This window comes from Notothenia coriiceps, unplaced genomic scaffold (assembly GCF_000735185.1).
Source record: "Notothenia coriiceps isolate Sejong01 unplaced genomic scaffold, NC01 NC01_scaffold00037250, whole genome shotgun sequence".
NCBI classification, from domain to species: Eukaryota; Metazoa; Chordata; class Actinopteri; order Perciformes; family Nototheniidae; genus Notothenia; species Notothenia coriiceps.
This window is the reverse complement of record NW_011369951.1, coordinates 9,655,894-9,669,683: the sequence shown is the minus strand read 5'-3', so window position 1 is coordinate 9,669,683 and position 13,790 is coordinate 9,655,894. Positions and strand designations below refer to the sequence as shown.

Below are 13,790 nucleotides of genomic sequence, written 5' to 3'. Positions count from 1 at the left end.
GGTGTTAAAATATACAAAATAACGTTTTAGGTATACTTACTCTCTTGCTTAAAAGGCTAAGAAGTTTTGCAGCGTAAGCCCCAGCCCCATCACGTGGTTCTAGTTTTAAGGCCTTTGCAGTTACCTCTAAAGTGGGGTTTATCTACCAAAGTATCTTGCCCAAGGAGAAAAAATAAATAAAAAAGGGCCAAAATTCGCCTTAGGCCCCACTTTAAAAAGAAACCAAATTGCCCTGCCCCTAAGAGAATAAGCTTTCAGAAAGCTCATGACTTCAGCTGCGAACACTCGCTTTAGAGTCAAAAGTAAATCTCAAGTATTTCAGATAGAGTATGCAGCATTGCGCTGGCTGATCAGAACAAAAGAAGCACCTTTTTGCCCTTCCTAGGGTTGCCGTGTGTGAAAAAACCCCAGTCACGGATCCTTTCACATGGGAGATGAAGCACTCCTGTCTCTTAACACCCAAGTCCTGCAGGTCGGGCGGTGTAAAAGTATCAGAAAAAGCAGGCAGGAGGGGGTTTTTGAGAGGAGACTCGGGGGGGTGTCAATATATCCAGACCAAAATATGCTGATTCAGAGCTGATCAGAACACAGAAAGGCTGGGAAATTCTTTTTTAGTTTTGTCTACTATCTACATGTTTGTAATGTGTATGTACATATTTTCAATGTGTATATATATATATATATATATATATATATATATATATAAGTAATCAAGTTATTCCTAAAGGGTCGCTATTAACGATTATTTCCATATCGATGAATTTAATACTTTCCTCAGATATCCACTTGTAATACCTATCACTTGACCCAAGAGTCCGCTGTTTAAAAATAAAAAGGCTGATTTTATTTTATTTTTGTCATAATATCCAATCAAAAAAACCGAAATGAATCAATACTTTCCACAAAACACATATTTGTTTAAGAACAGCTTTCAAATAGACAGTTTTTTGTTCTACACATGTACATCTCGTAAAAAGCTTAGATCTTCCTGTAACTGTATATTTGAACAAAATGTACTCACACAAAGAAATGGTGCTTCCCTGGGAACTTTTTAGCTGCTGATTGTGTGTTAGGATGATAAAGAAACGTGTCACCTAGTTAAACAGTGTGGATCATTGATGCGATTGTAATAGTTTTTGGACAACAATGGAACTCTGTGGCACAGAGGAAGAAGATGTATCAGGCTCATAATATACACACACAATACACCATTGTTTGTTATGGACTCTTCCATAGAAAGCATATTTAAATGTCTGTTGTCCATCATCCAAACCTTTTTGTTTGTTGAGCGCACCAGTGTTTTATCCACCCATCCCCCACAGCTGCCTGATAAACACAGCCTAGTATCTGACACTATTCTAACCAAATGAGATAAGGCCCCACCATGATGGTGTCCATGCTGTAATCCCCACACTTTACCACGGGAACTGGCGTCACTTTTATTTTCCTGAGTTTGCCACATCTTTGTTTTGTCACCGTCAGCTGTCGGCCATAGGTTTTAAAGTAAATCAACCACAGAAACATCTTCCCCCGTCATTTCCTGGCTGCTTTTATTTGCAAATAAGAAAGGTTGTAAAAAAAGAAAGACAAGTTGGTAGCTCAGGGTGTCGAATATGATAGCGAGTATATGTGACAAACCAACAGTGTATCATAGTGTGTGTCCTCATTGACCTTATCCGTCCTCTCTGTCTCACACTGTTATCATGAGAACTGATGGATGAGTGGTGTTAACATTTAGTTATTCTGAGGCTTTTATCGTCCTCTCTTTTGATTCATTCTGGTTTAAGCTTCATATTTATACTAACCCAACCAAAATGTGCTGTCTATTTCTAATATAAATATGTCACTTTGGCTGTTTAGCAGATCAGCTGTTTGTTAGACCGGCTCACAACATATATTGTGTTATTTCTCTGCCTTTTGATGGCGCTATTGAAGTTAAAAAATATCTTCTTGCCGCAATGAGGAAGAACAATGCACAGATTAGTATATGAATACATGTTTGGTCATTGTTAGACTGATAGTACTAAGGAAACGACATACTGAATCGGTACGGGAATTTTAAACAGGCTCTTGTGAGCTAGAGATATGAGAAGAATCACATTGTGCTTTGTGTTTATGATTGTTAACAGCATTTTCTGTGTGTGTGTTAAAGGGAAAAGGTTGCTCATTTAGATATGAGACGGACATGTTACAACTATAACGTAAAGAGTTTTAGATCTGTAAGGGGCATGGATTAACAATAAGGTTAATAACGACCCTCACCCTCAATTTCAATATCTGCCAGGTTGTGCTTCAATAAACTATTGTAAGCAATTCTAGAACCCTGAAGGCAGGAGAGACTGAAAAGAGTCAAGGGAAGCTTATAAAAGTTAACAGCATTTAATTACACAAAAGATGCGGTGGTGTACTAAATGAAATGTGCGAGTGGAGGCGCTCTCCACATCCAACGACCGGTCAGTTCAGGTCAGGGGGTGGAAGAGTCAATTCTTGGCTTGCTCTTCCTGTTGTCATCTGAGGTCTTCTCCTATTGGCCGGCGTCGTCGGGGGGCGGGTCCAATGCAATTCCTGCCTTTTTCTGTAGCTAAATTGCATCATTCTGGTGTCTGTGATTATTTAAACATTCCCTGCTACACATTATTCAGCGTCAATAAATGAGTGCTAATCCCAGTGTGCTCAGTGTACAACATCACATGTCATTTCACCTTGGTTCAAGGTTTGAAATCGTATGATTCCACCAGATGCTAAATGCTAACCGGAAGTGACGAATTTTCAGAATAAAAGTGTTAAGCTAATAGTGACAACTTCCGGTTTTTCACACACACACACACACACACACACACACACACACACACACACACACACACACATAAATACACACACACTCATACACACATATGCACACACACACACACACACATACACATAAATACACACATACACACATATGCACACACACACACATACACATAAATACACACACACACACTTACATATACACACATACACACACACACATACATACACACACTTACATATACACACATACGAATCCACACACAATAAAGCACTGAGTTTGATGGCTTACATAAATCAAGGCCTTTGAGGTTTGGTGTTTATTTGTAAGCACCTACACACATCTGTCTTACATCGACACATGAATACACGAGTGTGTGTGCATGAGGCCCTCAGAGGGAGTTAATGTGTGTGTACATTTTGTTCCATGTGGTCTTCTCTCAGTAGAGGAGGGGTTTGACAGGACTCCACGTGGCACTGCTTTTCCCTGTTTCTCACTTTTTCTCACGTGGCCTAACATGAGCTGGTGAAAAGTGAACTGTGGTTGACATGTGATGATGTGCCATGTGGTATAAACCCCATCCGGAGTGTGTTGCAAGATTTTTCTTGTTTTGTTTTCAGAGCTTTTTGTTCTTTATTTATTGTTCCAGCAGCCCAGTAGGACACTGGGTTAGTGTCACTCTAAACATAAACATGGACAGGCTGCCAGACAGCGCTACTACCCCCACCTGCTGTAACCTACTGGTATTACAGAGCACTGCAGTCTGTACCAGGGGCTTTCAGGGGAGAGTTCAAGGTGTGGGAGGTGAAAGGGACAGTACCATTCTGGTGTTTTAAAATCAACTGGAAGTTACATGTAGTTTGTCACTCTTTGACACATAGCTAACAAAGGCATTTAAAATCCAGATTCCTGCAAGTAGCGCCATCATATTACTCCTTTGTGGAGTCATAACTCTGCTCACACATACACAATTCACTCATTTTGGATTTAGTGTGACTTTATCTTCTTAATAATTATATAATTTCAAGTTCCATCACACAATACATCAATAAATCTTCAGTCATAGGAAAAAAAAGGGGCCCCTTAACTTGACTGAGAATCATCACGATTTAAAGTTTTCTTTAACATCAAAATCACTTATTGATAGACGTCTGTATATCCATATCTATACTGCAATCTGAAACTGTTAATAGCTCATTTGACACCCTTATATTGATGCCAATTTGCCAAAATATAAACAAATATCCGAGCTAAAAAAGCACAGCTAACTCACTAAACCCATAACAACATTATTATATACATCTTGTACATCCAAGTAGATGTAAGACAAAGAAGAAAATAATAGTGCTAAATGTTTACATAGAGTAAATAACATGTGGTAATATGTTGGGGTCACAGTGACAACCTTTGTAAGACTCTCGCTCTGCCTTGCTGAACGTTGTTATCTGTGCTGAGTGCTCAGTTTACCCTGCCTGACACCCTGCTCTGACCCCATCAGATCTCTCTGGAGACGGAGCGCCTGGGTCCTCGCCGGCTGGAGGGCCTGAGGAGAGAGGACGAGGAGTGGCAGAAGAAAGCCCACGCCGCCGTTCTCTCCATACAGGACCTGACTGTCAAGTTCTTTGAGACCACCACTCGCGCACAGAAAGGTAAACGCGTGGAGGCATTTCCTTTCTGTTTAAAGCAGCTTTTGTCTCACTGTGACCTTTGAACCTTGGTGTTGTGTGTTTACTCCAAAACAAAGTTCAGTTAGCACTCCATATAGGTCAGTTAACACTCCATAGGACCTTTCACATACTAAGGCCCCCCCCCCCCCTTCCTCCAAAAGTATTTTAATCCTCAAACCCTCTCAGCTATGAACTGCTCGGAGACATGCAACCTGATTTCTGTTCAGGCATAAAACAGGCTCCACTTACCTCAAATCAAAGCACTCATGCTCACATCTAAAACACTGCTTAAGCACCCAGTTTACTGTAGGCCTTCCACTGATTATAAAAATGTTTTCTTGATTTGCTGATTAATCGTCAGTCTATAAAATGTTTAATTAATTAATTAAGTGAAAAGTTTCAACTTTAATCTCTTGTTTGTCGGCAGTCATAAACTAAGGATATTCAGGATAAAAGATATTAACAGCGAAAAAACAGAAAATCCTCTGATCAGGGAATTTTGGCTTATTTTTCTTTAGAAATAACTCCTAAAGACGGATCAATCAGGAAAATAGTCCCCATTTAACGTATGTCAATCATCTGATAACAACTATTAATCGTAGCTTCAGCCCATTTCTGACAGTTATCTATAATCTGTGTTGCAGCTTTGTTTGAGCGGATGCGTGCTGACCAGAAGAAGTTTGGGAAGTCTGCTTGGGCAGCAGCGGTGGAGCGGATGGAGCGGCTGCAGTACGCCGTCTCCAAGGAAACCCTGCAGCTGATGAGGGCCAAGGAGATCTGCCTGGAGCAGAGGAAACACGGCCTGAAGGAGGAGGTAAACAACGACACACCCACTGAGGCTCCTCCCATAAAGCATCATAACAAAGGTTGTGAGACTCGCTGGTTCTTTTGAAGCCATTGACGGAGACGGAGATGCGACTATTGAAAATACTAACTTTTCTTTGTTAAAGTGTCTAATTAATTGCATAAAAAAATACTTAAATGTATTACTTCATCTACGGTATCACATCAGAATTGATCTGTTGATTTAAATGTTGTTTTACTTATCTGAATCTGCAAAGAAACTTTGTGTGAAAATACATGTAGGAGGAAAAAATACCAAAGTGTAGTGGAGCAGAGGTAGACATTCACATAAAACTCAAGTACAAGTACTTCAAAAGCGTACCCTTACTCTCATTTCTGTACTACAGTAAATGTGCTTGACCATAACATGAGTGAGTGACACAAACACTTGGACTAGGAGAAGTTGAGAGAGAAGGAAAAAGGCAGTTCATGGACATGTTAGTGAAGTGACCTCATGGCTCAGACATCCTGTAATGGAGTGAATAACATCCTGGTGTACAGCAGCGAAATGACTCATGGGACTGACTGTTGGGGTCAAACCCTAGCCTTACAGATGTAAATCCATTGTGGAAAGTACCTGTTGAATGCAGGAGTGGTGCAGCACAGCACAAAGAGAGAGAGAACAGAGAAACTGTGTCTGGTTCAATTTCCGTTTCTGTTCAAAACAGATGGAAAACAGGAAGTGCTGCTGAAGCCTGAGGCATATGCCCTCTGGACTGTGGTGGAAGAGTGATGTCATTGTGTGTTGTGCTGTGGCTTGTAGATGCAGAGTCTGCAGGAGGGAGAGGACGCCATGCTGCGAGTGGACCAGCTGGAGGCGCTGTACTACGAGCTGCAGCTGCAGCTGTACGACATCGGGGCGGAGGTGCTGCGCTGCGAGGAGCTGCTGCTCAACTCCCAGCTGCAGAGTCTGCGCAGGCAGATGACAGGTGAGCGTCTGCTCTGGGATTCAAGGGCTTTGTAAAGCATGGGGTGACAGACTGAAGGGTTATAAATGGCACATTTCTTACTGATATAACAGGCGATATTGAAGTTATGTTGATATCAGCGTAAATATATGACAATGAGTAACAAGACATTGCAATTCAATTCAAAAGAGTTTGTCCCCATGGGTTTGAAGAGGCATGTATGTAGAGAAGTACTTTAACCCAATAATTCAACATTTTAAGAAATATCAAAAAATGCAAGAGTAAGTTATACGTATAATGATCATAGCGTGGATATTATCAGATGTAAATATTATTAAAAGAGACGAGCTGTACACATGATCAGAGGAAAAGAATATGAGTAATATAAAGCAGTACAGTGGGTTATTTATCAGGACCCATGAAAAACAAAATGGATCAATTTCAAACAGAGAAAATATTTCTTGTACCACTTATAATGTAATTCCATCAGTGTTTACTAAAACATTTCAAATGTATCTGTTCTAATGTTGTATCAGAGCGGCAGGATGAGGTGGTGTACTACGATGCCTTTGAGAGCCCAGATGCCATGAAGGGTGAGGACGATCACACCACCCCCCCGTCCCCCCTCCGAGACGAAGAGCTGAGCGTTCTGCAGCAGAAGACCCGGCAGCTGGAGGCCCGCAGGGGCCGCATCACCACCAAGAAGGTCTACCTCAAAAACAAGAAGGTAGGCACAGCTGAAGTACAGCTAGAGTTCACAGTGGGCAGTTGTTGAGGCTGCTGGAGAGTCATTTATCTGAACAGGCTGGATCAGTGCCTCATTGATGTCTTCTCTTTCTGTTTAGGAAATCTGTATTGTCAATCACAACCAGAAGATACAACAGCGAGGCAGCCATGATGATTCCCCGCAGACACTGCAACACGTAAGACTCCATATTTATGCTGCATCTGATAGGATGTACGCACAATATAAAATAGTTTTCATATTTATTTCTATAAGGTTTTGGTGTAGGAAATAGATATTAGTCATTCACAGTGAAAAAACGCATTCCAGGCATACAGAGAACACGGTCTCCCTCATTAAAGCTCACTGCTGTTTTGAAATGTTATCCCCACACAAGAAATGTATTCTGAACAATAATAGTGAAAAGAGGTATCTTGCTGTGTCACTTTGAGTTATTGTGTGTTATTAAAAAGGAACTGTCAAAATACATGGAGTAGAACACAAATGGTGCTTTTCCATTGGCACTTTCTGCCTTTACAGCCAAACTATGTTGTGTTTATTTCAGTTTCCCTTTGCAGTTTTAGCATGCCAAGTAGAATTGAAGGAAAATGATGTTTCCACAGCCGTTGACCACTTGTCCCATCTATGACCTGCGATCAACTACTATCTTCTTTCTGATTGATTAGCAAGAATCCTCTCATGCTGCATGCTTTGCTTTCGTACCACAAACAAACCTAAAACAGCCTCCTTTTTGAGAGGTTGTGGTGTGGTTGATTCAATCACCCCAATTCCTAAATGAACCGCTTTACGCAGACGAACACGCCAAACCAAGCCATCACACTTTACTACATCAGACCATCTCTGTCACTTCCTATAAAGGGAGGAGCAGCTGAGGAAGACGAGGCCAGGAGCAACGCCAGAGTGAGTCAGGACAGACAGAGGACTCTGGACAGACTGCGCAGCCTCAAGCTGGTGAGAACATCCCATAATGATCCTAGTCTGTAGTCTGGTATTATTCATTTGTTTTTGTTTATTTTAGTTTTGACTTTTCTTGCTTGGTATTAGTTAGATTTCAGAGTGAGTTTTACTTTAGTTGAACTTCTTCAGGGAGGTTTATACATTTAGTTGTATTTATTTTGTATAATGTTTCAGACCTATGTAGCTTCATATACATTCCTAAAAGATGGTTGGAGAACTCTGTAAGAAATGGGCATTAATGTTTAAACACTTCAGAATAAACTCGACTACTCCTCACTACCACATTCGGAGAAAGATGTCCTCCTAACCACAGTATGCTAACTAAACACCTGAGCTGAATAGCTTGTTTAAAAGGCATTTGACAATACTCAAATCATGTTCTTGTTATTTATTACCACACTAGACGGATTGTAAATAACAATAGGGATTCAGTGGGAATCGATTACAGCATATCTCCTGGAAGTTCAAGTTTCAAACTATCTAGGTCAAAGTCATCAAGTAATTGGTGCGCTTTGTTCATTTTCCATTCAATCTTTTAACCAGGTAATATGGGTTTAATTTAGTTTCGGTTAAGGTTCTGTTTTATACCAACTGTTTATGACAATATTTTCAACTTCATCTTTTAGTTTGTGATATTCCCGTGCCTGTGACTGATCTTGTTTCTCACTTGTTTTGTTGTTGTCTCTCCCCTCAGCGCTACCCGGGCCAGGTGACCCTGAAGTCCAGCCGGCTGCATCAGTTCCAGCCTCCCAGCCGGAGGAGGGGGGGGGCGCCAGCCAGCACTCACTCAGCTAGCGTCCAGACGGACTGCTCCAATCTCCCCCTACTCTCCGCCCTTCCTCCCCCCGCCCCCTTCAGCTGCGACAGCGTCTCTCTACCCACAGTTCCACTGGGGAACCTCGACACGCATCCCTTCCTCTCGCTGCCACCTTTTCCTCCTCCCCCACCCCCCCCTCCTCCTCCAACTCCCCCCTCAGAGGAGCAGCAGCAGGGTGAGGGCAGGGAGAAACCCCCCGGCCCGGTGCGGCGTCATGAACGACAGTCTGAGTCTCTGCCTCTGGCCCCCTTCTCCCCTCGGTTCTTCGACAGCAGTCAGCTGCAGACGGCCAGGAAGAAGCTGAAGAAGACATCCTCACTGGACTCCACGCAGTGGAGAGGTTCGGAGGAGACGCACTTTCATTTCATTCTTGAGACATTTATTATAAAAAAAGAAAATATTGATAAAAAGCGCGTCTCCACTAACAATGAAAACTGATATAAGGAGAATACAGAGAAGGACTATTGCTGAAAAAGAAATGGTATCAAAAAGAGGGTTAGGTTTCATGGAAATCTTATCAAATAAATAATAATAATAGTATTTATTTGTAGAGCAGCTGTCATACATTCATACACTGCAGTTTAAAGTGCTCTTCATCAAGTTGTGTTCATTTTTTTAAATATAAAAAAGAACACTAAAACAGATCCATTAAATAGATTGTTGAAAGCACATACAATTAAATAAAAAAGAAAACTTTAAGAAAGATTCAATGACCTCAAGGATACAAACTATTCAAATGAAGTCTGTCCTATAGTGTCTCTTGAAGAAACTGACTCAAAGTTAAATATTCAATTAAAATGATCATTATTATTAATTAATGTGTACCTTTTTTATGCTTCACTCACCAGTTATTCATGTAGTATTAACTTCTGAGGTAAATTGTTAGGAATTGTTGTTTAAAAAGTTAAGAAAGAACCGAAAAATCTGATGTCTCCATTTTACTTTATAGAGACTTTGTCCGGGCTCATTGTTAAGCTGTTCTAACTGTGTTACCGCTGTGTTTTAAGCAGCGAGCTCCCCCATGGACGAGGTTCTGAACTCTCTGAAGCGCGGCTGCTTCCACCTGAGGAAGGCGGAGCTGCGGGTGCTGGGCCCCGACCCGGACGACGACAGCACCAACATCCTGGCTCAGATCCGGCAGGGCGTCCGGCTGAAGAAGGTTCTGGCCCGGCCCGAGCAGCAGCGGCAGGCCAAGAGCTACACACACTCCGCCGACGCTCTGACCCGCAGCATCCACGAGGCGCTGCGCAGGATCAAAGAGGCGTCCCCCGAGTCTGAGTCCGAGTCCGAGGACGAAGGCCTGCCCTGCACCGACTGGGAGATCTAGATCAGCTCATTGGACGTGTGTGGATACGTGGAGCCAAAATGAGGAGAAAACAAGCGGACAAGCCGGGGTTAAACCACCTGGAGAGATCTCGGTGCACTTTGAACAGAAACCCTTCATTTTTTATATCAGAAAACCGCTCAGAAGTGTTTTTTGTATTCATACTTCTGTTTGTAAAGATGGACCACTAATCTTTGTTTTGTATGTCGTTGCTGTGGCATTCTTGGCGAGGATACAACCTCTAACCTCTCATGAAGTCAGTCCTCTCGCAGAGTCCTACTGTAGCTTGCTGTGATGGGTTTGTTTTAGAAAGTGAGTATTTAGTTCTTCACCTTTTCTCAGGCTTACACCAACACAGTAAGCATTCTGACTCTTCTATGAGTATATGTGTGCTGTACACTTTTACAGCCAACTATGTTCCAACCATTTGTACTGTAGTGTATACTCCAGTGCATTCAAATGCATAAACGTGTGCACCATGGGAAACCTTTCAAAGGAGAATGGTTTGACATTTTGGAAGGGATTACTGCTAGCTTTAGCTCAGCAAAAACAGATACAAAAAAAAAAGTAATTCCCAAAAATGTTACATTTATACTTTAGTTTGCTGATTTGGGACATCCTCCTGTCAAGAAGAAAACAAAAATCATGTCAAACATAAAAATAATAATCTAATACATGGAAAAAGTGACATAAAGAGTAAGATGTGATATAACAAGAGCAAAGGAGTTTGGAGGAAGGATATCAAACTACAATTTCAATCTCCACCCTCTGTTTTTGAAAGTTAGTTATAATCTCGTCACAACTCATCTAAACAGAAAGACATAATACACACATATATATATATATATATATATATATATATATACTTTTCAAATGCCAACAAACCTCCATATTTCTGCTGGATATATCTAATTCAAAGACACAATGTTAAGTTGTGGCCCACAGCTCACTGACTGACTTACCGCCCCAAGGCTCCATGGGAAATGCAATTCTAAAACTTAGAGCATAGTTCTAATAATAGTGGTGAAAAGATTCTATAAATATTTAACGTATACTTTTATTATTGTCACTTTGAAAACAGCTGATCTAGTTGAACTGCTGTGTCTGATGGGGCTGTAGATTATGAGAGATGATGAGATCCAAATACACGTTATACCTGCAGACTTTAAGAAATAAAAAGGTTTTCAGATAATCAACAAACAAACAAACATCTGTTGACTTGTGCGTCCTCTGCTTTCTCTCATCCACCGATGCCATCATGACCTAGTCAGTATTTTTGACTAAATATATCAAATATAATATATATATTCAGGACCAATTGAAACTATAACGATTACTTGAATCTAGCTTCGGTCGCTCTCTGTGATGGGCTGAATTTGCTGCCACACTTGAGAGTGAAAATGAATGGATGGTTGTAAGAATATAATGTATGAAGAGGATTCCCTTAAAGAACACCATTAACCTCCATCGTGATCATCCATTATAACACATTACCAATCAATTACTCCTCAAGATCCAAATACATACGACCAAAAAGAAAACTAAAATAGTATATTTACAAGTTGCAACAAGTTTTTCAGACAGATACAAATCTACTTTATGGACCTCTACTGTTAAAATATGATGTGAAATTATTCAGCAGAAAATAAATCTGAAATTATTTAAACAATAGGTTAATAGTTTGAGTCACTTTTTATAAAGCAAACATGCAATTTATTCTCTGCTTGTAGCTTTTCCAATGTTACAATGGACTGCTTTTCTCTGTTTTATGACACTTTAAAGAGAATTTCTTCCCGTTTTGGCCCTATTTTAAAGCCTTATAATTCAGAAAGAAAACTACGTGTAGATAAATATTAAGGTTCTAGTTGTTCCATGGGGACATGCTGGGCAAAAGCACACCCAATATTTGAAATACTTCAAACACATGGATAGCAAACTAAGAAGAAACTAATTATAGTTTGGATCCATGATGCAAATCCATTCAGCTGAAGAGGCTTCATCGCCCTCTGCTGGTGACAGATTGAAAACATTCTGATCACGTGTCATGTTTATATTTATTTTACCGTCTTCTTAATAACCTCTTCTCTTTCCACTGCCTTCATTTGCTTTCCAAGTTCATTTACTCACTGGAGTTGTGTTGTTTGAGTTTGTTGTGTGTGTGATTTTATACCAGTCTCTTATTATGTGTCAAAGCTGTCTTTTAACTGAAACTCACATTGACTTTCCTGTATGTAACCAGTCAATCATTAATGGCTCCATTTCGATGACTTATTTCTACAAGTCGCCCTTTCGCTTTCTTGATGAGAGTTAAATGAGAAGATGACCACTCCTTTCTTTACTAAACGAGAAGCTAGGGTTAGTTTATCTAGTATAAAGATGGTCACGGGGAAAAGGGCTTGCTCAAACCTTTTTGTGTGTTTTTCGGGTAAGGAACATGCTTATTGACAACATTTACATGCACACAATATTGAGTTGATGCCCTTATTCCACAAAAGACAATATTTCTAGAGAAGCTGTTTCAATGGCTTGATAATATTCCAATAATAATCTTTTTACTTGTTGGAGGGTGTGACATTGAACCACCTTCTTTTGGCCACATGGGGCAGTATTGAGAACTGAAAACATGCAATTACGCGACAAAAAGCTGAGATTTATGCTTCATCTGCAGTTTTTGCCAAACATGTTTTTCTGGTTATCTGTATTTCAGGAGGTGGTTGTGACCAAAGCCAGAGCTAAAAGACCGTTAATATGAAATTCAAAACTTAAAATGTGATGGTTTTAATGTTGGGAGTGTAATTCTTGACAAACCACCAGTTCTATATTGAACGTACCAACATGAGAGTGGTGTCTGAGCATCTCATTGAACTCTCTGCAAGAAAGCAAATAAGCGTTGTTTCCAAAATGTCAGCTGCCACTCAAACAGAAAACTGTTGCTAAGTGTTGAACTCAGTGTGACTTGAGAACGTTCTGCATGCAGCACCACGACATCGCGGCTCAGCCTCTGCTTTCTTTCCTCCCCAGAAGTCTTTCATAATCATTTTTGAATAATGTGTAACAGAACAGCAGCAGATACAGAAACTCCCTCTCTGCCGAGTCACTTTTCTATTTGAGCTTTGGTTCCTTTGTGCTTTTAAAAAAAAGAAACACCCTTCTGTTAGACTTGTAGATTCTCTCTAACCTTGAACAAGGCGCTAGTTTAACCTTTGACCTTTCATGACCTTATGCATGTGACTGGTTTTAGGACGAACCCATCACAACGTAAGTGCAATAATGAAGAAGAAAAAGTCATTTTTATGAATCAAATACTGTAATGAAATGTAAAGATATATCCGCATGCCTAAATGTATTGAAGTATTTATTGAGACTTCATATTTTAAAATGATTTTTAAAAAGCGTACAAATGTACTTTATAAAGTTTTCTTCTGTTGCTTTTTTTGGTTCCTATCACGACATTCCTCTGCTTTCTATATCCCAATTCTATATATTTTTTCCTTTCAAAATAAAATGAAGCTCCAAAATGTCTTTGAATGTTTCTTTTTATATCGAGGTTGAACATTTAACTTATTTAAAAGATGCTTTGTAACTAACTAAAATGTAGTTTTAAAGAGTATGATTATTTTCAGTTTCATATTAGTTTTTTTAACCTCTACTGTGACATGTCTCCAAGCTTTAATGTTCAGAAAGCTCTTTATTGTTCTCATACTTCCTGTGCTGCAGTACCTCTTTTCACCCTCT

At 40.2% G+C, this 13,790-nt stretch overlaps 2 protein-coding genes across 5 annotated transcripts in view; one reads left to right on the top strand and one right to left on the bottom strand.

The window, feature by feature from the left end:
• jmy (junction mediating and regulatory protein, p53 cofactor) overlaps positions 1-11,686 on the top strand; it is a 29,364-nt gene extending 17,678 nt beyond the window's left edge. Inside the window, exons 3-10 of one of the 3 annotated variants that reach the window (XM_010796177.1) lie at positions 4,293-4,443; positions 5,106-5,275; positions 6,068-6,233; positions 6,749-6,939; positions 7,058-7,135; positions 7,816-7,908; positions 8,609-9,071; positions 9,739-11,686. In XM_010796177.1, coding sequence (XP_010794479.1) covers positions 4,293-4,443; positions 5,106-5,275; positions 6,068-6,233; positions 6,749-6,939; positions 7,058-7,135; positions 7,816-7,908; positions 8,609-9,071; positions 9,739-10,058 — 1,632 coding nt within the window. In that variant the 3' untranslated portion in view covers positions 10,059-11,686. Of the gene's footprint in view, positions 1-4,292; positions 4,444-5,105; positions 5,276-6,067; positions 6,234-6,748; positions 6,940-7,057; positions 7,136-7,749; positions 7,909-8,608; positions 9,072-9,738 lie in introns of all 3 variants that reach the window. The other 2 variants (XM_010796176.1, XM_010796175.1) reach the window with 2 other exon arrangements.
• LOC104966875 (secretory carrier-associated membrane protein 1) overlaps positions 1-13,790 on the bottom strand; it is a 397,416-nt gene that overhangs the window by 120,125 nt on the left and 263,501 nt on the right. The window lies entirely within an intron of this gene.